Source organism: Ursus arctos, unplaced genomic scaffold, assembly GCF_023065955.2.
Source record: "Ursus arctos isolate Adak ecotype North America unplaced genomic scaffold, UrsArc2.0 scaffold_26, whole genome shotgun sequence".
NCBI lineage: Eukaryota > Metazoa > Chordata > Mammalia > Carnivora > Ursidae > Ursus > Ursus arctos.
Genome location: NW_026622941.1, coordinates 9,546,936 through 9,572,974, shown reverse-complemented (window position 1 = coordinate 9,572,974; position 26,039 = coordinate 9,546,936). Strand labels below are relative to the sequence as shown.

Below are 26,039 nucleotides of genomic sequence, written 5' to 3'. Positions count from 1 at the left end.
ATGCTTTGCTACAACGGAGCACAAGGTGGCGGTGGCTGGGATAAGAGAATGCTGACTATCCTGCATGGACTATGCTAAATTTAGAATAGGCAAACTTAGGAGCAGTAACATGCAACACCATACCTCTTGAATCCATTAATGCAATGCAGATCCTCAAACGCCTACCTACTTCTCCTCTGCTAGAAGGCACACACTCCCTTAGTTGTTTTATCCCCACAGAGAGCATCTCCAAGACTCATTCTGTAGGGCATGGAGACAACTGGGGGAAGCCCATGGGTCAAAAGCAATCCATGGATGCGTTTCATTTAGTTCACACCGAGTCATGGTTTTGAAAAAGAAATCAAAGCTAACTTCTGAGAGTCATATGTTTTCCTAGGGTTTGGCCTCTATTACTAAGGAGTTTCACTGATTTGGGGAAGAAAACAGACCTTGTTTTCATTGGTGCTTTGGTGCATAGGAACCCGGTCTCTTCTCTGTCAGTGGTGCTGCTATTTCTGCTTCTGTCACAGCTGTCTGATTTTTTTCTTCTTATTATTGCAAAATCTGTACCTCACTCCAAACTCACATGTGATAGTTTGACAGTTTTCAACCTTGACTACACATGGAATCATATAAAGGAGGTTTTAAAAATTCTGATGTATAGGACATGACCCAAATGAAAATCAAAATTCCTCATGTAAAGTCCACACATCATTTTTTTTCTTTTGAAAATGTTCTTATTAAGGTATAATTGACATATAATGTTATATTAGTTTCAGATGGGCAACAGAGTGATTCAGTATTTGTATATATATTGGAAAATATTCATCACAATAAGTCTGGTTAACATCATTATCATACATAGGTACAGAAATTGTTTTTCCTGTGAGGTGAACTTTTAAGATCAACTATCTTAGCACCTTTCAAATATGCAACACGGTATTATCACTGTAATCACCATGCTGTGCGTTCCATCCCTATGACTTATTTATTCTTTTTTTCTTCCTTGTGTTATTTTTATTTCTCATTTTACTAATAGGAGTGGGATAGATTGAAGGCTTTTTAGTGACAACTTTTATTTATTTTTATTTATCTTTAAATTCATTTTATTTCAATTTATTTTTTATTGAAGTAGACTTAACATACAATGTTACATTTGTACAACAGTAATCTGACAACTCTGCGCATTACGCTGTGCTCACCACAAGCGTAGCCACCATCTGTCACCATACAACTCTATCACAATACCATTGACTATATTCCCTGTAATGCGTCTTTCATCCCCGTGACTTACTCATTCCATAACTAGAAGCCTGTCTCTCTCACTCCCCTTCAGCCATTTTGCCCATCCCACAACCCCGTTCCCTCTGGCAACGTAAGTTTGTTCTCTGTACTTAAGGGTATGTTTCTGCTATTCATTTTTTTTGTTTTGTTTTTTCTTTAGAGTCCACGTATGAGTGAAATCATATGCTACTTGTCGTTCTTTCTCTTACTTATTTCACTTAGCATAATACCCATTAGGTCTATCCGTGTTGTTGTTGTCACATCTTCTTTATCCATTCATCTATCGATGGACACAGGCTGCTTCCATATTTTGGCTATTATAAAGAATCAATAAGCATGGGGGGGCATGTATCTTCTCAAATTACTGTTTTTGTTTTCTTTGTGTAAATACCCAGCGATGGAATTACTGAATCATATGGCATTTTCATTTTTCATTCCTTGAAGAACATCCATACTGTTTTCCACAGTGACTACCCAAATTTACATTCCCACCACCAGCACACATGGTTTCCTTTTTCTCCACATCCTCATTTTTTTAATGCTCTCCAAAAGATTTCAATGTCCAGTCAAGGTTGAAAACCACTAACCCAGTAGTGTTATACATTACTGAAAAAAGGCAAAAAAAGATGTCATTTCCATATAGAATTAAATCTTTTCACACACTTTATAAAGTATATCTATCTATCTATCATATATTGTTGACCTTAAAAATCTACACACACACACACACACACACACACAAGGATACAAATATATCATGGAACAAATAATTCTTTTTTGCACTCATGTTGTAGCCAACATGCAGAATAAAACTTTCTTCCCCTCAGAAGTATTCATAGAAGTACATTCTACTTCTCTCTTACCATCTACAGGACGAGTTACTTACCTGATTGGTAAGCTTTTAATCATTCTCTGTATTTTCCTTCCTCTCCCCACATGGCATTATCTTTCTCTGAGCATATTTTTAATCAAATGCTCATTTAAACTGAAAAGGACTCCCTCTTAAATTAATAAATTATTATATGCTACTCTCCATCACTCACCCACACTTACACTCCGGAATGTGACAGGAGGTATACAAAGGAGACATATGAAGCCTGAGTTTCTGCAAAGGTGGTGGGGCCACCAAAAGAAAGAGATGACACAGTGGAAGGAGAAGTGAAGTTGGATTACTTTTGATGATTTTGAGTTTGAGGTATTGGAAGGCAGTTGGAATTGAGGACTTGTACTCCAGAAAATATGGCAAGATTGAGGGTTCCATTTAGAATCTATGCACAGAACCATAATGAATAAAATAAAGATAGGACAATAACAAGACACATTTCAAATGCATACTATTTAATTACTTAGATCTGGTATCCATCAATAATGATAACTGAACACCACATATTTTAATCACTAATGCTTAATTAAACTCAACATTCAAAAAAGTTATAGCCTGGGAAAGGTGTCACCAAATTTGAGAACGTCATTTTAAGCTCTTATTCTTTCACGCCTTTACTGATGCTTATTAGATGAACCTAGAGTACTTAGCTAATTTATTTCTATTATTTAATGACACACATTGCAAGGCACCACTACTTTTAATATCTCATTATTTAATTAATCCCCAAGTTGACTATCTATAAAATGGTCTTTCTAGCTAAGTGAGCCCTACCTACAAGAATCATGACACTCAATCAAAGTTAAATCTCAGTAAAGTTAGATTATGGTTACTCATGCCGTGGCTACTTACTTTGGGCAGAGAGAGGAGAGAGAGATTATTAATATTGAATGCGTAGATCCCAAGGATTTATTACATAACTTCTAATAGATTCTTTACATGCCAGTACTTTTTTTTAGTTTTATATGGTTAAACTTTCAATAATATTTTTCATATGAACAAAAGTCTACTTTTTAGTCAAAAATTATTGCTCCCATTCTGGAAAAATGTTGAGTCCAGTAATAAAATTCAGCATAGTATTAACTGTTTGGGTAATCCAACACATAATTACTAAGTGTCTGTTACGTTTCAGGAATAGACTGTGATGGATATAACAAAGAATAATAATAAAATGTGATTCTTACCTTCAAAATCTAGAAAGCAGGGGCGCCTGGGTGGCACAGCGGTTAAGGTCTGCCTTCGGCTCAGGGCGTGATCCCGGCGTTATGGGATCGAGCCCCACATCAGGCTCCTCTGCTATGAGCCTGCTTCTTCCTCTCCCACTCCCCCTGTTTGTGTTCCTTCTCTCGCTGGCTGTCTCGATCTCTGTTGAATAAATAAATAAAATCTTTAAAACAAAAACAAAAACAAAAACAAAATCTAGAAAGCATTATTGCATCATACAATGGGCTTTGGACTGTTTGACGTGAGTTCAAATCCTCACTCTGAAAATGTACTGGTCATGCAACTATCTGCATATAACCCCTCAAAGTCAGTTTTTCATGTATAAAAATACAGATCAACATATAAAATGTTTGAACAACCCAGGAAAGAGAAAGTGTTATAGCAGTCTTGAGAGACAGAGGTCAACCCATAGCCCAACCATGCCAGAAGCCTTGTGGGTTTAGCCATTATACTGAGGGAATCCTTGATGCCAGAAAACCAAGTTCTTTTCTCTAGCTATTTAATTAACATAGATAAAATTTCTTGGATCTGAGGGGTTAAGGATGACTGTAGTTTAAATAACTCTATGCGATGTATTTGGGTGAATGTTGAGGAAATCAACTCTTTCATGTGTAGAATTCCAATTAATCTACTGGTTATAAACTAATGCCTCCTGTCATTTTTCATATCTGATATTTCTGAGCTCTGAGTCTTATGAAGGTTTCACAGGTGGCTTGTCCCTCCTCAAGTATCTCCCTCTGCTTATTCTAGACTTCACTTTCTTCTGCTTTGTTTCATCAATGATCATATCTCTATCTTTTCTTATCTGTTAGAAGTCACTTATTTTTCATTATTGTTTTAGACTTTTAAATTTTTATTCCTTTAATATAATTTTAATGGAGCTTTAGAAGAACCAGGAGATTAGAATCTATGTTTTCTATATTGCACTCAAAAGGAAAATTCTATGAACCTTATTTAAACATAAAATTTATTTTTTTTATGATGCAACCTTGAGTTATTTTGACAGAGTTTCTTTCTGTCTCTTAAATATAATTTTCCAGTTTGGAAATCCTCTGCAGAATCCATGCTTTGACTCAGTTTGACACTAATATTACAAAGCACATGAGAGAAGAAAAAAGTTTAAAGGAATTTTTACCTAGGTACAAAAAAAAAAAAAAAGGTATTACCTAAGTAAATGCAATGCATTTCAGGATGAGAAGATGCATTTCTAGCACCTCCAAAATAAAATCCCTTTTCTTTGTCCTCCCTTCTAAATTGCTATTCCACTTGGGAGAAAATGCTGAATGATCAGAGTTTCCACCAGAGAATTTATGTCTGAACTGAAACAGGAAGTGGTTTATAGAAGAAAAAAGGGGTATGATATCTTCTATGGTATTAAAAGTTAAAATTATTCCAAACTTAGAAAACTAACTGTAGAAGAAGAAACTGCTGTATGAATAGTAATTTTCTTCCATATCATGAAGTGTTCGAATATCTGTTAGCTTGCTTGGTAAGACTGAACACATTGCTTTTGTCCTATAGTCATAGAGGAAATTCACCGAATTTGGGAAAGCAGAAGAACATTGCCCATCTTGATTTATTTGACTTACCAGAAGTTTATTTGCAGAACTATGAGACTCCCTACAGAATAACATCATTTTTTGTCTTCTCTCTCTTTTTAATACGTGCAATGGCTGGAGACATAGTCTATGCTGATGTTAAAATTGATAGGACTTTCTCTTCAGAAAATTCATCCTCACTTCAGAAATCTGGTAAGTTGGCTTTAGGGGTCCTTTTAAAATTGATATTTTACTTTTATTCTCTTTTATCTCTATCCTGCATTTGCATATGTCTTACTAAAAATTGTTAGAAGACTGGATTCCAAGAAAAATTGGTTGAATGCAAGACTAAGAGTGAATGTTTTTAATGAAACAAAGTTAGCTGTAATTTTATTTTCTTCTTTTCTTTTTCAAGTTTTTATTTAAATTCCAGCTGTAATATTAGTTTCACGTGTAGAATCTGGTGATTCATCACTTACATACAACACTGTAGATGCAGCTAAGAGAGTACTATGCTAAACGAAATAAGTCAGTCAGAGAAAGACAAATACCATATGATTTCACTCATATGTGGAATTTAAAAGACAAAACAAATGAACATGGCGGAGGGGAAAAGAGAGAGGCAAACCAGAAAACAGACTCTTAGCTATAGAGAACAAACTGAGGGTTAGTGGAGGGGAGGTGGGCAGAGGGATGAGTTGAACTTTGCTTTTGATTTTCATAGCCTTTCTTCTCTTATTATTTCTTACAGTGAACACTTACACTCATACTGTGACATCTATATTTATGACCCCTTTCTTTACACCGTTATGTACCCCTCATTCAATCTGTCCTTTTAATATAATATGATAAATTCACTTACACAAAGGAAAAGAGGACTTGTCTATAATTCACATTGTTAATTATCTTTTTGAAATTTGCATATTGATAGGATAACAATATTAAACTAAACTAAGGAGACACAAAATGCTACTATTTTATTTCATGAAGTTTAGAATTAATGAATCTCTGAGTAATAGAATATTTGTGGAATATGAAGAGAAAGGCAAATAGATAAAGATAACATTGTACCTTAAACACAAGCCACCTCAAAGATGATAGGTTTTCATATTCAGTGTGTTTTTTATCCTCTAAAGTATTAGGGAAATTTTCATGGTGCGTTTCTATTCTTTTCTCTAGGATAAGAGTTTTTTATATTATTAAGCTTATATAAAATGTTTATATAACTTAAGTCTCCTCATTTCATTTGCCCTTGTGGAATGAACTTAATGTTTTGTTTTTCTATATTTCCAAAGAATGTATTTCTTCTTTTATATTTTTTAATTTGCAGTTACCAAATGAATTTGAGGTGTGGTTTTCTCTGGGTGCAAAAGCATATTACTCCTTATTATTAAACATTAACTCTCTGACTTTGCCCAATAAAAACTTATCCACTTTCTTTTCTCCCTAGACTGGGTGCTTTCATTTTCTGTGAGAAGACAGAACTTAATTTGAAAAATAATGTGGACTAGAGTTGCTTTCTTATTCTCCCACCCATAAAAACTAATTTCCTAGAAGTTATGTTAGCTCACTTCAAGCAACAAAACCAGTATTTTCAATTCTGTATTCTAGGGTTTGATTTCCTTTTTGTTTACAGATAGAACTTACTTCCTTCCTGGTTTAGAGATTTGGGGATAACATGTTTAATGCTATCTAGTCCAATCTACTAATATTAAAAAGAGAACACATAAATATATAAAGATTAAGTTACTCATGTAACTTATGTTATGTCTCATATGTCATATCATTGTAGATGGAAGGAATTATTTGATACACTGAATTGTCACGTCCCACAGAGCCCTACATATGATATGACATGGTCCTAGTCTTCCTCTTCTAACTCCTTATGTTTTACTTATTTTTCTCTGGCTATTGTCTTCTTTGCTCCTTAAAGTTACCATATTCCTTACCACTTCAGAGCCTCATATGTCCTGAGACCCTTTCCCTAATCTCTTAATCTTCATATTCCCAGCATCTCACACAGTACCAAGTATATAGCAGGCAATCAGTAGATGCTTGGTAAGTAGATGAATGTATAAGTGGATAAATAAATAAATGGATCTCATGAGACACTCAATAGATATTACAGGTTCATTGGTTCGCTAAGATAAAACAAAGAAGTCTGTCATGATGAAATTGAGCTGATTATCAGTGAGAAAGTATGATTCCACTGGGACTATCCCAGGCTAAAATTAAGAAATTCATGCTTTTCATAAATCTTACTTTAGGGCCTAAAAGAATGACCTAATATCCCTCACATCAGTATTTTAATGAAATCTGAAATTTTATTCTGTAAGTTCTTAGGTTTGTAACCTTAGTTGTTTATATTAAAAACATGTGGTGATAGCATAACCTTCTTGGAATTGCCTTGACTGGCACAATTTGCACTGTTTTACATCATAAATGAAAATACATGGATATTTTATGTTCTGAGAATTAATAAGCTTCCATGAAAGAATGTTTTATTTAACAACAGTAATAATTTGAACATAGAACAAAGTACTGTATAATAATAAACAAGCATTCAGGTTAATTGGTCTTGATGCTTAACTTTATAATTGGTTATATTTCAACATCAGTTATTCTATTACTTTCTCAGTGTATTGTGTGTATATTTGCATATATCATATATCTAGTGGAATTGATACACTGCAATTATTTTGGATTAGAGACTGTTGTTTTAACTCTCAGCCGAAGCTAATAATCCCCGCTTCTTTTTCTGATTTATTATTATCTTCTGAGTAATAAAAGGCAATGAGATGGTATGGAAAGCAAACCAGCCTCTTATTTGGTAGTCGGGAGAGCTGAAGCCTGATGTCAGCTCTGTTATCAAATAACCGTGTGATTGTGGACTTGAATATCCCCATAAATATATAGATGTTGGACAAGGTAATCCTTAAGAGTACTTTTATTTTACAATAAAAATGAATGAAATTACAGTTTGTATCACAGTAAGTAGGCACAGTACATAAGAGAGAAAAGAATGGATGCATCCAAATAGGTGGGTGTTGTCAAAAAACTTAGAGAATCTGGAGGTTCTCAGTCTTATATAAAAACGTAGGACTGTAGAGAGTAGATCATTGTAGGATTAATGCTGTGGAACATGTATGATGAACCCACAAACAAAAATTCATATCCATTCACAGTTTTATAGGTCCCCTCTTCCCAAACCAGGAAACCAAATATGTTCTGTGCATGTGTGCACATGAGAAGAGGGGGCTATGTATTTCAAAGGAAAGTAACTTAGAAGCATGATAACCAAGAAAGTTTATTCAGCTCCCTCTTACCTCTAACTATATAAGGATTTACCTGCTGGGCTTACTATCCAATTTTATCTGTCCAATCTATCCAATTTTCTAGATCCTCACCATCATGGAATTTTCCTGAAAGTCGGATGTGCAATGATCGTCATCCTCTGTGTAACAGTAATCGTGCTGAGCGTTTTGGGTAAGTAATTATCAAAATTATTCATTTATCCTGAAGTATTTGTCTCTAATGACCCGTTGTAATTGTTTTTGCTATTCAAGTGGTTCCTGAACAATACAGTACAACTTCACAAAATGTATGAAATTTGAAAAAGTTAAAATTAGAGATTTTTTCATAGAACTTCAGCATGTGATGTCATATGGATTTATTTCACTGATAAAGGAAAGAGAAGTCAAGAATTTGTTTATATTTTATGATCAAAATCACACAATGTAGTTTGATAGTGAGCTATACACAAGCTTCTCTACATTCAGATGAAAGGAAATTAAATTATGTAGTATATTTCTGTGTAAGTTTATTTGTATTAGCTACTTCTGGGCACCATCAATCTTGTATCAACAGATGAGAAATTTGCCTACAATTAATCAACTAAATTCAGCATTTAAAAGTTGTACTCCTGTACTTTGGACATAACAGCATAATCCAATATTCAGATAGCAAATATTTTAATTATTGAATAAATGCTTGGAGAAAAGTTCTTCACATATATCTATAGAACAAAGGTAATATACAGATTATATATATTCCAAGGAATTCAGGCTTCCAGATGAAACCCTAGAGCAGGACAATGCATACCTGCCTATGTCAAAGAACCCTTGTGAATGATATTGGCAATTATGAATGGCATTGGAAGTTACAAATAAATAGGCACTGTGATAGAATTCCAGAATTGGAAAGAGCTAGAAGTCCAGGTCAAGCCTCTGGTTGAGATGAACACCTAAGCCGCAGAAAAAATACATGACTAGTTTAACATAACTTATTGTCTAATTACAGTTATAAATTAGGGCAGAGGGGAGCAAAAATAATTAACATGAAAAATCTCTTCTACATATTTCTGTTATGTTAAGGTAATAGATTTGTTTGTTACTAAAATAGCAGTTTTTTAATAAAATATATTTGTTTGTTACTAACAGATTCATTACCAAAATAGATTTTAAAGATTTAACTGCCTAATACACACTATTATGAAATTAAAAGTTACCAATGGTAATTTCAGTTAAATGGCCCTCAGAAAAAAAGATACCTTCCTCATTGGAGAAAAAGTACTCTGGGCTCACCCTACTCTTCTATATGCAGCGTTTACATGCAGAATCTTGAAGGAAACAGAATTATGAACCAAACCAAAACACATAAAATCATCCCCCTGAATCAGGTGACACTGGATATAATTTAACAATATGTCACTAAACACAAACTATGCAAATGAGGCTTATAGCCACAGCTGATCATTTTGTGTTTATTAAAATAAATATGAAAACTCCAGGAAAAAAATTAGGTGACTATACCTCTGGTGCCAGATTGTATTTTTTTTCCATTTTCGCTAAAGTTGACATTAATAAAATTAATAAGAATGCAAAGGAAAGTTCAAATCTTGGAAAAATAGTGTTGTTTTCCCCTTAAGTTTTTAATTACTTAACTTACTATAGAATTTCTACATTATTTAACCTTAGAGAGTCACTAGAACCCAATGGTTTTATGCTTTTTATTTAATTAGGAAAATATGTTTCTTCTTTCATCAGTTATCCAGTTCAAATCTGCAAGACTTAATACAGTGGAAAATGAATCAAAGGAGAAATTCTGTACTGGGAAAAATAAATCTGGAGCAATCACCTCAACAGGTAACATTATTTTATCTTGTCTAATTCCTGAGTAACCATACATGGACAGTAGCATTGGTTTGACTGGAATACATTTGAAAAGAGAGATTCCTCTACCCCTATAGAGGGATGGTTTAGATCATTGTTTTCTATGGACCCATTAGAGTCCATGACAAAAATATTCAACTATCCAAGGCCAATGAGAAAAATGAGCTTATAAAGAGTTCTAGATTAATGAAAAGGTATTTCATTGAAATAATTGCATTTTATCATTTTTATTTCTATTGGGGCATGTGCAAGTGCAGAATGTAGTCAAAATATTTTCATTCTTAAAGTTCATGATTATACTGGTCTATTGTTTCCTTACCAGGTAATGTTATTACATGCAAAACAATTGTAAATGGTAATATTACGTTAATCTTTCTCTTGCTTTCTCATATTTGCACACTTTTAAAAGTCAAGAAAACAATTATTCAGCCTTTCTGCTCTCTTTTTTTCCAGTGGTTTTATTACATTTTTAGATCTGTTAATTTAATTCTTAATTCCCTATAGAAAACTGTATACCATTCTTCTTTTGAACATCCGGGTGTAATTCTATTAGAAAAACTTACCAGTCCGTAATTTAGAGTACATACAAATTCTGGGAATTCATTAAAACATTAAATTAGACTTATTTCCAAGTCCCCTTGACCGCAGTCTAAAAATTTTCTGATACAACGTATGTTCATTTTTTTTTTAACTTGTGTGACTATGAGGGCAAATTTTGTGAGATACTATCCCCAGAGCAAAGGCACTGCAGTGTACTATACCCACTACAGAGGTGGTAATAGTCATATCAAATAAACCCTTAGCTTTAAATTCTGTCAAACCTGTTTTTTTTTAAGATTTTATTTATTTATATGTCAGAGAAAGAGAGAGAGAGAGAGAGAGAGAGCACAAGCAGGGGGGGTGGCAGGCAATGGGAAAAGCAGACTCCCCGCTGAGCAAGGAGCTGTATGAGGCAGGACTGGATCCCAGGACCCTGGGATCAAGACCTGAGCTAAATGCAGACAACCTAACAGACTGAGCCACCCAGGCAACCTAAACCTGTTTTCTAATACTCATCCTATTGTTACAGATGTGTAAGCCACCGCTCCTAGAGTCCTAGATCAATTCATCAGGGAAGGATATCAATTCTAAATTTGATCTTAACAAAATAATAAAACTTGAAAATAGGTGAAGTAAAACTTAATAGATCTATTCAGCCATCATTTCTAATGCTTTGTCAACCTTCTATTTTCTTTCTAGAATCTAAATCTAGAATTTAGATGTGCAATAGGCCTTTGCTCCTCCATTTCACTTACATGGTTGTCAATTTGTGCTGAAGGCAATGTTTTCAGGTATATCTTGCAGCTTACAAATGCTCTCTCTTCCTGTGTCTATGCTACAGACTTATTCATGGAGTCTAATTTCAATGATCAGAGTTTTCTCTTTTTTAAAAAAGATATTTATTTACTTATTTATTTTAGAGAGAGCGGGAAGAGGGGGAGAGGGAGAGGGAGAGAAGCAAGTGGACTCCACCCAGAGCTGGACCCAGGGCTCGATCTCATGACCTTCAGATCATGACCTTGAGATCATGACCTGAGCTGAAACCAGGAGTCAGAGGCTTAACCAACTGACCCACCCAGGCTCCCCCAATGATCAGAGTTTTCAGTCCTAAGGACTTATTCTCAAACAAGCTTGTTAGCTTTTGATACTCTCCTGTTATCTGATCTTTTTTTTACTTACTGTTTTATTGCTTAAAATAATTTAAAGCATTATTATTTATGATACATATGATTTTTTAAATACCTAAAGTCTTTGGTGACCAAATCTGCTGTTTGTCTTTCCTACTATGTTGCGTGTTTTTTAAAGTATTTGGTATGTTTTTATTTTAATTTGAATGATTTCAGTTGATGGAATTGCTTAAAAAAATTTAAAGATATTTTCTTGCAAAGATGATTTACATTTTCATCTGCAGGGAGGCAGTGAGGAGCTAATGATTAGATGACTTGAGGCACTTTTGAAGACCCTGGACTAATCAGTCTCACTGACTCACTCCATCACCTTTTGGTGAACCCAGGGTTTGGTCTTATGACCGTAGCACAGATATAAATCAGTAGCCTTGAGGGGAACCTTGCCTTATGAACTCACTTATGCAAACACTTCCCCTTTCCACCTCTAGCTAAGTGCCTCAATTTAGCTATTTCCCTTATTTCTTACACACTAAGCAATACTTTTTAATCTAATTCTTTTAGGATCTAATTATCTTCTAGCAAAAGTATCTTCAAAACAGAGTGTTTTCAATGGTGTGCCCTAACATTTGTATGTATTAAGGTTCTTGAGCTATAAAGATCCAGGTGGTTAATTGGTAGACTGTAGACTTTTATTTATTTATCTTGCTATACTTTAGAAATACTTTTTAAATATTCCATGATACAAAAATGGTTGGGAAGCACTGCTTCATCCTATCTAGTCAAGGTATCTACTATCAGAAATACAGAAGTGAAAATTAGTAGTTTCTTATTAAATATGTTCTTAAAAGTCCCAGTTGCATTGTTGCTGTGTCTTTAGCTATAATGATAGCATATCTTTGGCATTATTGCCTGGAAAGATTTGGATTTGGTGTATTATATCAATCTAAAGAAGAACTGTATAAGTGAGACGAGTATGTGGACTTAGTATTGAAAGCAAAAACAAAAGTCTTTTGAATACACATTGCTCACCTTATGCTTTTAGTTTTACCTGTATGTTTGTGATGTTGTTCTTTCTTCAATATCAAAGTTTCCATTTAGAATCATTTCCCATCAGCCTGAAGAACTTCCTTTAACATCCATTGTAGTGACTATTTGATAATGGATCCTTTTAGTTTTCTTTCATCTGAAAGTGTCTTAAATTTGCCATGATTTTAGAAAGATATTTTCATTGGATAGAGAATATTTTGTTGACAGTTATTTTTCCCTTAAACAATTTCTTAAAGTTTTTATTTAAATTCCAGTTAGTCAACATACAGTGTAGTATCAGTTCTGGGTGTACAATACTGTGATTCAACACTTCCATACATCACCCAGTGCTCATTACAGCAAGTGCCCTCCTTAATCCCCATCACCTACTTCACTCATTCCCCCACCCACCTCCCCTCTGGTAACCGTCAGTTTGTCCTCTATAGTTAAGCGTCTGTTTCTTAGTTCCCTTCAACAATTTGAAGACATTTTTCACTATATTCTGTCCCCCTATAATTCATGATGAGAATGAGGTCTGTTTTTTTTTAAATTATTGTATCCCTGTAAAAGGCATGCAATTTTTCTCTGCTTTCAAGATTTTTCTCTATCTTTGGTTTTAAGCAATTTATTTTTATTTTTACCTATGATTTTCTTCATATTTATCCTGATAGGGTTTGATGAGCTTCTTGAAAGTATAAATTTATAAATTAAATAATTTGGAGAAATTTTAGCTATTATCCTTTTTTTTCCCCTTATTTCTCTTTCCTCTGATTCTAGGACTTCAATTTCTTTTTTTCGCTTACATTTTTTTAAGAGCTTTTTTTTAATTATTTGTCAGATTGGGAGAGAGAGCACAAGCAGGGGGGAGCAGCAGGCAGAGGGAAAAGCAGGCTCCCCGCTGAGCAAGGAGCCCCATGTGGGACTCAATCCCAGGACCCTGGGATCAGGACCTGAGTCAGGGGCAGACACTTAACCAGCTGAGCCAGCCAGGCATCCCTTGGACTTCAATTTCATATATGTTAGATATTTTTTTTATTGCCCTGCAAATCCTTGAGAGTCTACAATTTTTCCAACTTTTTTCCCTGTTTTTTATATTGGACAATTTCAAATTCACTAACCATTGTTTTCTGCTACTTCTCTGCTTTTAAGCCAATCTAATGAAGCTTTCATGTTATGTATCCTTGATCATAAATTTCATTTCCTAATGATATTCAAAATTCTCTATTTCTTGGAAGTATCTTACCTTTTAATTGCAAGCATATTTTCTTTCACATACTTGAGCATAGTTAAAACAGCTGCTTCAGAATATTTGGTGATAATTCTAATGTCTGCATCATTTTTCTCTTGGGCTGCACTGAATCCCCTTCTCTTTTGAATTGGTCCTATTTTCCTGGTTTTTCTTATGTTAAATGATTTGAGATTGTGCCCTGGACATTGTGAAAGTGATGTTAAGAATTCTACGGATTCTGTTGTACTTCTCCAAGCAATGTTGATTTTTCCTATTTTAGCAGGGACTTGGTATAGTTGGACTCAAATTTTAATTTCTATCTTTTGGGCAGCAGCTCTAATCTCAAACCAGTTCTTTAATCCTTAGCTGGAATGTAGCTTTCACATGCATCAGCCAGGAACTCGGAAAAATGTTAGACCTAGAACTTGGTGCACGTCCTTTACATTTTCTCATTTATGGGGTTCATCCTTCATTTTTAGCATCTGTGGTTGCCCCAAACTCTGTTCTCTGGTATTTTAGGCTAGAAAGATTGCAGATTGGCCCCTGAAATTTTATTCACTCTACATGACACCAGCATTGTCCTGTCTTAAGGTAAAATTTGTAAAAATGAGAAACTTTTGCCTTGTTGTACCTATTTCAAGTGTCACTTCCCCTCCAAAATCTGCCTGCTTTTGTTCACAGTTCAGTGGCTTCAGGTCATTGTGTGTGTATAAGTATGTGTGTGTTTTTAAAGGGTATTTATTTGAGGGGCCGTAAAGTTTTGGTGTATCTAGGATGCCTATGTGTCATCATCTAGATCAACTGGTAAATATTATAAATTAAAACTACCTATTACAAGCACATTTTTGGATGTCAAGATCCTTTTGTGTATGGAAGTATCAATCTATCTTGAGTTTGGGGGACCACATATTACACAAATTTTGCCAAAGAAAAATTATTCCAGTGTAATAAATGTCCGGTTCATTGGTGGATCACTAATTGAAACCTCTAATTTCTACTTTTCCTTTAAAATTTTTCTCTCTCTGAGACTTGGACGTTCAGTGTTTGATCCTAGTGCCTGGGACATTGTTTTGCTGATTGAGAACATGATGTATTTTTAAGTGAATGAATTAAACAGAAAAAGAAAGGAAGAAAGAATGAATATATGCGTGGTGGCAAGTCTGTTCATCCTTATTTTTTCCAAATCCACTTGGAGAAAACCACATACTTTTGTCAAAAAAAGGCTTTAGACAGGGGTGCCTGGGTGGCTCAGTCAGTTAAGCATCTGCTTTCAGCTCAGGTCATGATCCCAGGGTCCTGGGATGGAGCCCTGCGTCTGGCTCCCTGCTTGGCAGGGGAGTCTGCTTCTCCCTCTCCCTCTGCCCATGCTCATGTGCTCACTTGCTCTCTCTCTTTCTCTCTCTCAAATAAATAAATAAATAAAATCTAGAAAAAGAGACTTTAGACCATAACAAATTTTGAGAGGCCTTCATCAGTATATGATATTAGGGATACAGCTCTGGGTTTCTTTTATTTACTTATCCTTGTTCCTTCCAGTTTCTTTCAATTTTTCCAGTGCTCATAAATCATGCCCCTCTAAAGACTGGAAGCTACATGGGGGAAAATGTTACTGGGTTGCTGAAGATAAGAAATCTTGGGATGAAAGCAAAAATGACTGTGTCATGAAAAATTCACATCTCATGGTGATTCAAGACATCATTGATATGGTGAGATATGAAAGTTATAGCATCCTTCACATTTTCAATGCAGTCATTGTGCTACATATTTGAAAATCTATTTTTTTAAAGATTTATTTATTTATTTATTTATTTGTCTGAGAGAGAGCACGAGCAGGGGGAGCAGCAGGCAGAGGGGGAAGCAAGCTCCCTGCTGAGCAAGGAGCCCAGTGCAGGACTGGATCCCAGGACCCTGGGATCATGACCTGAGCCAAAGCAGACACTTAATTAACTGAGCCACCCAGGCATCCCATATATTTGAAAATTTCTATGAAATAAATTTTAAACCTCATTGCTATTAACTACACAATTGTTGGTTGAATGAATCATTGAATTACAGAATTATTTTGGACTTTTATTGGGGGGGCTATGGATTGAAGGAATACATTTGGTACTGCACACCGACGTTCTTCTCCACAAGAGATCCCCACTGCTTACTAGATTCCACTGTAAAATGTAAGACAGTAAATATCTTACCTCATCTCTCATGTTTATTGCAATGTTCCCAAAGGCTAAAATGAAGATGAAATTGAGAAAAAGGAAATACAGAATAGTCCTCATTAACATTTCATTCTCCCTGGAGCAGAATACTTTGCTAACTCTGGTTTAATTTAAATTGAAGTTTTACTACATTAATGTTGGTAACTAAACCTTTAATTAATAAGGCCAATAGAGATGTTAATTAGCAAGCCTCAAATAAGGGTCCTCAGCATGAGGATTAGTATACTGGAATGACAAGTTATGTCAAAGATTCCGTTTCTGAAAACCAAATGACCAGCAGTGCTTTACAACCCTGGTTGAGTCGTACGTAGGCATCTGGAGGAAAGGCACGGCTGTTGAAACTTCTGAAGAGAAAAAAAGTCTCCAGAGTTTCACAGGAATCCACCACAAGAAAAACAAAAACAGAAGTAAACTAACTTCTCGCTGTAACCAATGTAACCCCAAATCTCAAACTGTAAGGCTAGCAGATGCCGTTCAAAATGATTCAAATATGAGCCAAATCCAGGATAGATTAAGAGCTGAAAAGAGATCTGTTTTCTTCCCCAAAAGGTCAATTTTAGGACAAGAAAGGGGAAGCAAGCATCAATTGGAAAGTTTCTCATGAGAATGCTCTGAAAGGGAAAAATAATAAATCATTGCTCAGGAAATCATGCAATGAAAGATTTCACTCAGAAACTCATCTATTTCCTGTTCACCATTAAAGGGAAGGATGCTGAAATGCAGAAAAGACATGTCTTTTAGGCAATGGATAAACCAGACTAGGGAGACCAGTAGACTGAGACAACATTTTTTTAAATATTTTATTTAAATTCAATTTAATTAACATACAGTATATTATTAGTTTCAGGGGTATAATTTAGTGATTCATCAGTTGCATAGAACACATAGTGCTCCTTACACCAAGTGCCCTCTTTAATGCCCTCCCCCAGTTACCCTACCCCCCACCCACCTCCCCTCCAACAACCCTCAGTTTGTTAGAAAGTTTCCTCTTCCTGTTTAGATGACCTCTTTCACATTATTCCTAAGCGAAAGAATGGGCCAGATGCAATTGTTATCTTTCATGGATAAAAAAGAATCAGAAAGGAATCAGCTTAAGATTTATGCATACATATTTCTGTTTCCAAACTTTTCCAAAAAAAGACAAGTAAAAGTCAGATAAAATATATATTATGGAAGAATAATTACTCCAAGAAACATAAAATAATTTTCTAGCAAATACTTTTCCAGCTCTCAAATAAGTTAAGAATAAAATGGAAAAAAAAGGAACTATTAGTCCTAAAATTCCCATGTGTCATCATATGGAAAGAAAGAAAGAAAGAAAGAAAGAAAGAAAGAAAGAAAGAAAGAAAGAAAGGGAAAGAAAGAAAGAAAGAAAGAAAGAAAGAAAGAAAGAGAAAGAAAAGAAAGAAAGAAAGAAAGAAAGAAAGAAAGAAAGAAAGAAAGAAAAAGAAAGAAAAAGAAAGAAAAAGAAAGAAAAAGAAAGAAAAAGAAAGAAAAAGAAGGAGAAAGAGGAGGAAGAAGGGGAGGAAGAAGAAGAAAAGTAAGAAAAAGAAGTATTTAAACAAAAAACAGGAAAAAAAAAAACCAACAAGGAGTTTTATAGCTTTCACTCTGTGATGCAAAGATCTTGAAGAAATGTTACTAGAACTTTTAATTGAGAAAGAGCCGAGTTAACTTTAAATTCCCAACTTGTTTCAAATCCATTGGAGAGTTAAGTTTGCAAGGCCAAAAATCTGTGTTGAAACAGGTACCAGTGGAAGAGAAGACACACCCTCACTTACTTAGAACACACAAATCCGACACCAGACATCAGAAAGAAGAACTCTGTCCGAGTAATTGAAAAATGAGTTAAGTCTGAGTGTAAGTGGGTAAAACAGTGTGAAGCTCCTGGGCTCTGCAGAAATTGGGGAATTCTACAATCCCTTGAAGGCTATTTTTTCTGTGAACACCACTGATTCTCAAGATTGGAAAGAACCATTAAAAAGTGTCTATTGTGGTGCAGACCTGGGAGAAGAAAACAGCAATGATGCAGAAGTGGCAAGGAATTCCATCTAGATCCTTGTCCCCTAGCTGCTCTCTGCGCTGTGGAACAACAGCTTTCATGTGTGTGTTGGTGAGAAGGACAGGTACCCTGAGGGCACTGGTGAAACATCACTGCAGGTGGGAAAGAGGGTTAGGGACAAAAGATACTCCTGTGGGAGGGGCGACAATGCACCGAGGGACCACAGCTACCATCCGGGGAGGGGCGGCAGAAGGGGGAAAGCCACTTGGAGAAGACACAGAGCTGAGTGGCTGCCTCACGCTGAGGCATAATCAGAACAAACAAGACCACTGCCTCCGCTGCCTTTCACTGTCACGCTAACTGGTTTCAAATAAGAATTCAAGAAGAACGCTGCTGGGAGAGGGACAGGGACGGGGGCAGGGGGAGGGGGCGGGAAGCAGAAGGTGCGGAGAGGTCTTCTCTAAGGCGTGGTGCAACAGGGAACCCAAACGCTCAGGTCAAGGAGACGTTTCTCTGGCAACCAACCAAACAAAAACCACGAAACACAAGATATCATTACAGGAATTTGAAACCTGTGGCGCACTGAGGGTAACCAGAGTTATAATAAATGGCAAACTCACCCCCATAATGATTAACTTAAACCCCACATGAAAGACCCAGGAGAAGGAACCCTATGTTCATTTCTAGCCACAAAACTAGCTAACCCAGTCACTACAGTCTAGACAGCTTTCAACAATCAAGTACGAGGTATAAAAAAAAAAAAAGGAGGAGGAGGAGGGGGAGGGGGAGGAGGAGAAGGAGAAAGAGAAGGAAGAAGAAGAAGAAGAAGAAGAAGAAGAAGAAGAAGAAGAAGAAGAAGAAGAAGAAGAAGAGGAAACAAGACACTCCCAAGAACAAGGAGGAGTATTGCATAATGATAAAGGGGTCGTGTGATCTGCCAGGCCGGCCATAACAAAGTACCACAAATTTAATGACTTAAGCAACAGAGATTAATTTCTCCGCGTTCTGAAGGCTGCAAGTCCAAGATCAAGGTATTGACTGGTTTTGTTTCTCACGATGACTCTCTCCTTGGCTTTCAGCTGGCCACCTTTTTACTGTGTCTTCACATGGTCTTTCCTCTGTGTATGTGCATCTGTGTCTCTCTGTGTGCCCAAATTTTTCTTATAAAGACACCAATCAGATTGAATTAAGACCCACTCTAATAGCCCTACATCAGCTTAATGACCTCTTTAAAGGCTCTGACTTCGAGTGCAGTCATATTTTGAAGTACTGGGCGTTAAGACTGAAACATATGAATTTTGGAGAGACACAATTCAGACCATAATATTCCACCCTCTGGCCCCTGAATCTCATAACAGGGGTCAATTATATATGTATATGCAACAAGGTCAACACTGATAGAACTAAAAAGGGAAATGGAGAAATTCACAATTATGGTTGGAGTTGTCAGCACTCCTCTTTGAGTAACTGATAAAGCAAGTCCAAAACATAAATAAATAAATAACCTGAACAATACCAATTCGACCTAATTAATCTTATAGAAAACTGTATCCAACAAAAGCAGGGTACACATTTTTTTTTCAATACACCCAGATCTTTCATGAAGACAGACCATGTTTGAAGACCTAATAAACTTTAAAAAAATTAAAATACAGATATTATACAAAACATGTCTCAGACCATAACAAAATTAAACTGTTAATTAGGAACAGAGTAATATTTGGAAAATTCCCAAATATTTGAAAATTAAACAACACACTTCTAAATAACATATGGATAAAAGAAGAAGTGATCAGAGGAAAATTTTAAAACTATACTCTGAATTGAATGAAAACAATATTTTAGGGGCGCCTGGGTGGCACAGCGGTTAAGCATCTGCCTTCAGCTCAGGGCGTGATCCCGGCGTTACAGGATTGAGCCCCACATCGGGCTCCTCCGCTATGAGCCTGCTTCTTCCTCTCCCACTCCCCCTGCTTGTGTTCCTTCTCTCGCTGGCTGTCTCTGTCAAATAAATAAATAAAATCTTTAAAAAAAAAAAGAAAACAATATTTTAACGTCAAAAGTCACAGGTTTCAGCTTAAACGTAGCTTAGAGGGAAACTTACAGCATTAAGCGCTTACATTTGAAAAGAAGATAATCAATCATCTAACCTTCTCTTTAAAAAAAATAAAAGACTAGAAAAAGAGCAAACTAGACCCAAAGCAAGCGGAAGAAATGGAAGATGTGCATTACTAAATGTCAAGTCTTACAATAAAGCAAAATTAGTTAATATGGTGTAAAATTAGCAGAAGAGAGATATGTAGATCAGTGAAACTGAATAGAGATACCAGAAATAAGCCTATCAAAATTTAGTCAACTGATTTGTTGGCCATAGTGCTAAGATAATTCTATGGAAAAACACTATTCTTTCTCTTGTATGCCTAATGACTATTTATTTCCCTACAAATAGTTATGACATACAGCGTATGAGTTTGGCTGCAGATGACGGAGGACCAAAATCACTGTAGCTTAAGCAAGGTCGATGTGTGCTTTGTTTATTGAATCTAAAACATTTCTAATTATAAGATGTAACATCAGTATACTTAAAAGCATTAGCACAATTAAAAAGTGAAAAGAAAGTTCCCAATTAAACTGCTACAAGCCATAGATTGTTTGATGTTTCCAATTTCAAAGTGTTAAAATAGGGGGAAGTCGGTCTATTCATATATGCAATAGGTCATGGCACTCACACTGTAGTCCATACAGCTATGGATTTCTGGTCTCATTAGTAGGGTGCTGTCTGTGTCTACCTATTTCCAGTTGATTCACCACCACGTCCACGTTCTAGCCGTCAGAAAAGAGGGAAATGCTGAATGGAAGGATAAAGCCCTACCTTTTAAATGTTTGATTAGAATTTCAGTATCACTTCCATTCTAATCCATTAGTCAGAAATTAGGTCAGTCACATTGTCACACTTAGCCGAAAGGGAGCCTGAGAAACGTAGCCTTCGTTACTTCTGGGCATATATATATGGCTCAGGAGTTATATTACTATAGAAAAAGAGATATTAAGAACCTATGAACAGTATGTCTCACATTAGCTCAGATATTGCTTTCTTTCTTTACTTTTCCCTGTATATTCCCCGCTTTCTATATATTATTTCATACTCATATTTAACAATACCCACTAACATTTATAAAATGAGAATTTATTATGTGCCAGGCAGTGTATAATAATATTATTTAATAGCAAAACAATAGTAGCTCTTTGAAATAGGTACTGTTATAATCTGAGTTGCAGAGATTGGGGAAAACAAAAGTAAAAATATTTAAGAGATGCACAGTAGGAAATCGTAGAGTTGGGACTCAAATTTGGAAGTTAGACTTCACAGCCTTAGTATTTCCTGCAACCGTACATAATTCTATCTTACTGTCACCACGCTGAGCTACAGTAGTTTGTCCCTCTGCTCTCATCTGTTAGAAAAATGTGAAGTAAGGGCACGTGGGTGGCTCAGTTGGTTAAGCATCTGCCTTCGGCTCAGGTCATGATCCTAGAGTCCTGGGATCCAGCTCCATGTGGGGCTCCCTGATTAGTGGGGAGTCTGCTTCCTCTTCCTCTGCCTCTCCCCCTTGTTCGTGCTTGCACGTTCTCTCTCTCTCTTAAATAAATAAATAAAATCTTTTAATAATAAGAAAAAAAAATGTGATGTATGTCTTACCTGTCCATTCCCTGCTTCTAGCACAGGGCCAAGCATACAGAAGGTTCACTAGAGACATTTCTTTTTTTTGTATCTGTAAGAATCAGTCAGTTGTTTCTTATAACATTTCCTATTCTCTTTAGAGTTTCCTGTGGAGGTACCTAAATACTTCAGTGTTTTACTGGATTGGCTTAAGAATTCCACCTGGAAAGGAATCATGGGCCTGGGTAGACAACAACCCTTTCGACCCCCATCTGTGAGTTCATTGTATTTTAGCTTTCTTGCAGTTTTAATCCCATATTGTGTGACAAGAAAGAGGTGTCTGATGTTGTTGGAAACAGGTATAAATTTCCTGACCAACTCATATAATCTGATAAATACATGTATAGAATGGTCTACTTGGAAAGTTGAGGAAAAAAAGAAATCTCACTCCACCCACTCAGAAGATTTAGGTGTGATATGGGGCTTGCCAATAGTGCCTTTTTATTTTATCATCTTATTTAAGAGGTAAATTGACAAGTGTAAAATTTCTTATAAGAGCCCAAGTTTAGTTTACAAAATATAAATTTCCACTCGTTTCAATAATTTTTAAATGAGCAAACCAGAGGTGCCCTTTTAACATCATCCATATACATCTCTGACTAATCATCGTTAGCTATTAACTTCTCTTGAGAAATACAACTGAGGGTGGGAAGAATTACTGTACCCATCATACTGTGTATTAAGTTGTTTTCATGATCACATTTTTATTTTAAAAATTAGAAAGTATTTTCTGAGGCCCTCTTCAGCCTCCGGACATATGCTAATGTAAAGATAAGCATTTTCTTTCTTTATAGGTTTTCAATAGAAGAAAAACCGATAACCCGGAGCGTGAAATGTGCCCAGGTGTCTCCTAGTAAGGTAGTCAGAAAAAAGTGTGAGCAAAATGATCACTGGATTTGTCAACTGTAATCCACGCTGCTGAAAATCAGTCTCCGTTTCTCTGACTGAAAGATGCCACGTGAAGTTTGACGTCAGACTGAATCAAAGTCCAGAGGGCTGTGTGTGTGTGTGTGTGTGTGTGTGTGTGCACGCGCGCGCGTCTTCATTCAAGTGGGTATAGTATTATTTCTCAGAGATGTAGGAAGAAAATAGAGAAAATGAAATGTCATAGAAACTGAGTAGATAGAACGAATATTTTTTTCATCTGAATTATCAATTACCAATGACTCTCATTTTGCCTGTATTTTTGGAACTTCAGTCTTTATCTTCTCTATATCTTGCCTCTACAATAGCCTTACCTAATCTCTTACCTTCTTACAGCTTCAATGACCACATACAAAGCAATTCATATCAAATTTATAACTCTGGCCCAGTCCTTCCCTGATCACCAGACCCACATATCCCAGTGCTTTTTTAACATATCAAATCTAAAATCTCAAAGGCATTTCAAACTCAATGTATAAAAATAATTCATTAAATGTCCTCACAAAAGGAACAACCTTCCAGAACTCGGCATTTCAGTCAATGGCACACCACACAAGAAATTATGCAACCTATAAACCAGCTGTCTTGTCACCACCCTCTCTCTGGCCCACACTTCCGGCCTGCTCTTCACTCTGCCTCTCACAAAACCAAATCTTGTCATCTTTTTTACCAAATATCTCTCAAATCTGACCTCTTCTCTTCATCGCTTTCACAATCTTAATAGCAAAGAATTAAAATGTTAAATAAGTGCCATAACAGGGTCTTCCTGTCTACTCCTAACCCATTTCAATTATTCTCTGACATGTAACCTAGGTGATATTTAAAAAATACGTATACTGACAACACAACCCTTCTTTTGAAAACACATCAACATCTTTCTTAAAATAACACCAAACTCCATAACACAGATTAGAAATCCCTTGTCAGGTCTAATTCTTGCTTACTTAGTCAGTGTCTGTCTACACAAAACTTAGCCAAACTCCCAGCACCACAGCCACATTGAACCAAACTTATCCAAACTCCCAGCACCACAACCCCATTAGAGTAACTTCAGGAACTCACAGAATTTCACCACACTGCATTACAGACATTTTTCCTGAACTGGAATTCTCTTTTCTCTCTTCTCCATCAAGTGAACTCTCAAACATTATAGATAAGCTGAATTTTTAAGGATCCTTCCTTGAACTCCATGACAAGTTCGAATATCCCAACATTATAGTCCCCTCCCCAGCACTTAGCACATTTTTCGTCTTACATATATCAGTCTTTGAGTGAAAATTTGTATAATGCCTCCACCCTTGCCTGACTGTAAATTACATAAGATTTCAATATCTATTTTTGTATTTCCAGTGCACATAATAAAATACTCAAAAGGTTGTTTACTCTATTAAGTTTTCTCTCAGTGATCACAGAAGTAAAATACTGATGTGTGGTTGGGGAGATGGGCTGCAAAAGATACAGAGACTCAAGACAAAGGAGGCTCAATTGGTAGGTCATTGAGTGCCAGGGGAAAACTGAAGAATTATTCTGCATGGGTGACTGACACCTAAAGAGAATCCTATAAATGCCAAGGGAGTTTATATGAAGGGTAAATGCTTCAGAGACAAAATGTTTGGTGATGTTTATGCTCACCTTTTATGGTGATCATATCCTTACAAGTTTTCTTGCACATCATATCATAACATGACAAACCAAATTGTGTATGTTGAGTTGAACAGTGTATATAAACTGATGGGTAAAGCATTTGTATTATGGCATGTTGGCACTACATTCCAGAAAAAAAAAAAAGTTTATTTTATCAGCACGGTAGTACTTATAAAACTATAAGAATATTGATTAGCCTTATTTTCAGACTAAACTACTTGAAAACTCACAATATTTCAAGGAACAATAATCATCAAGGACTTGCTGTGTACAGGGGATAGACACAAAAATACCTAACACTTGGGGCACCTGGGTGGCTCAATCCGTTAAGTGTCTGCATTGGGCTCAGGTCATGATCCCGGGGTCCTAGGATCGAACCCCTCATTGGACTCCCTACTCAGCGGGAGTCTGCTTCTCCCTCTGCCCCTCCCCTGCTCCTCCTCCTCTCTCTCTCTCTCTCTCTCTCTCTAATAAATAAATAATTTTAAAAAATACCTAACACTTTGTGCTGCAAGTTGTCTACAAAGGTCTTGGAATTCAGACACTGCTGATGACTCCGCAGGTACTCTGGTTTGCATTCCTTCACTAAAGGGCATGGGGTGGGGGTGTTTCCTGCTCACGTGATTCTAGGGTACAATCTAGCAAATGATTCTGTGGTGGTCCTAGAATAATTCTTTTGGTAATCTTGCTTCAGATATTTTGGAAATGACCCCTTCTTATTTTCTTTCTCCTCTCAAATTTGGAAATCCATTTTTTTTTTTTTACATATATATCCGGGAGCTCTTGGATTATAGTCTTCGGGAGATAGAAGCTACTGGCATCCACATGCCTAACTGTAGGTCTTCCCAGGGAGAAGTCTTGGATGGATGAAGAAAGGAGACAGACCTGTGAGGCACACCTAAGCCACAACTTCATTCATCGTTTGACCTCCTTATGCCCCTACTCGGATCGGTATAATACAATGTTGGTTTGGGACTCCTGAAATTAGTGTCCATTCAGAGCCACTCCCCAGCAACTCCTCTAAAGTCTGATTGTTTCTCTTTCCTCAATGCATAGTCATCCAGGTTAATGGTCATAGGTCTTTTTGGGGAAGCGTGGGGAAAAGATGAACTATATACTTTTTTTTTTTCTGTTTAATAGAGTTCTTTCTCAAACACTTGTCCCCCACTTTTAATTAAAGAGATTCTGGGTCTGTAAAATGGCTCAAGTCAGGAAACTGATTGAAGGGACATGATCTCTTATTTATAGAATTCAGGTTAGACTTCTGTTCACTTGACCTAGATCCCATCTACTTACGGGACGACATTACAGGTGCTTCAAGCAAAGCAAGGTTAACCTCCTCAGATGGGAGTGGAAGGGTTGCATTTACTGTCAAAAAAGACTCAATAGAATTTAGGGTTCCATGTCCCTGCTTGATTAGAATCTTCCCATATGTCCCCATTTCATCTCTCAAGATCTCAATCCTTCCCAATCGGTGGACCTCACTTTAACAGAAGACATTTTGAGATGCTGAAAATACAAAACTTCCCTCTCTT

General features: G+C 36.1%; 1 protein-coding gene across 3 annotated transcripts; it reads left to right on the top strand.

Annotated features, from left to right (window-relative positions):
* Nucleotides 1-4,764: 4,764 nt before the first annotated feature.
* LOC113257911 (putative C-type lectin-like domain family 1) lies at nucleotides 4,765-24,245 on the top strand. Of its 3 annotated transcripts, none has more exons than XM_026502479.4 (6): nucleotides 4,765-5,121; nucleotides 8,308-8,394; nucleotides 9,954-10,052; nucleotides 15,537-15,706; nucleotides 22,038-22,150; nucleotides 22,731-24,245. In XM_026502479.4, the coding sequence occupies exons 1-6, from the start codon at nucleotides 4,803-4,805 to the stop codon at nucleotides 22,843-22,845; spliced, it is 903 nt and encodes a 300-aa protein (XP_026358264.3). In that variant the 5' UTR covers nucleotides 4,765-4,802; the 3' UTR covers nucleotides 22,846-24,245. The 3 variants fall into 3 exon arrangements, with proteins under 3 accessions (XP_026358264.3, XP_057175012.1, XP_048072449.1); XM_057319029.1 differs by having other exon boundaries at nucleotides 4,855-5,121; nucleotides 22,713-24,245; XM_048216492.2 differs by lacking the exon at nucleotides 15,537-15,706 and having other exon boundaries at nucleotides 4,859-5,121.
* Nucleotides 24,246-26,039: the final 1,794 nt, after the last annotated feature.

Coding starts and splice junctions, on each gene's coding strand:
- LOC113257911 (XM_026502479.4), top strand. CDS start 4,803: ATGAATAGTAATTTTCTTCCATATCATGAAGTGTTCGAATATCTGTTA. Junction 10,053..15,536: donor TGGAGCAATCACCTCAACAG/GTAACATTATTT, acceptor TGTTCCTTCCAG/TTTCTTTCAATTTTTCCAGT. Junction 15,707..22,037: donor TTCAAGACATCATTGATATG/GTGAGATATGAA, acceptor TATTCTCTTTAG/AGTTTCCTGTGGAGGTACCT.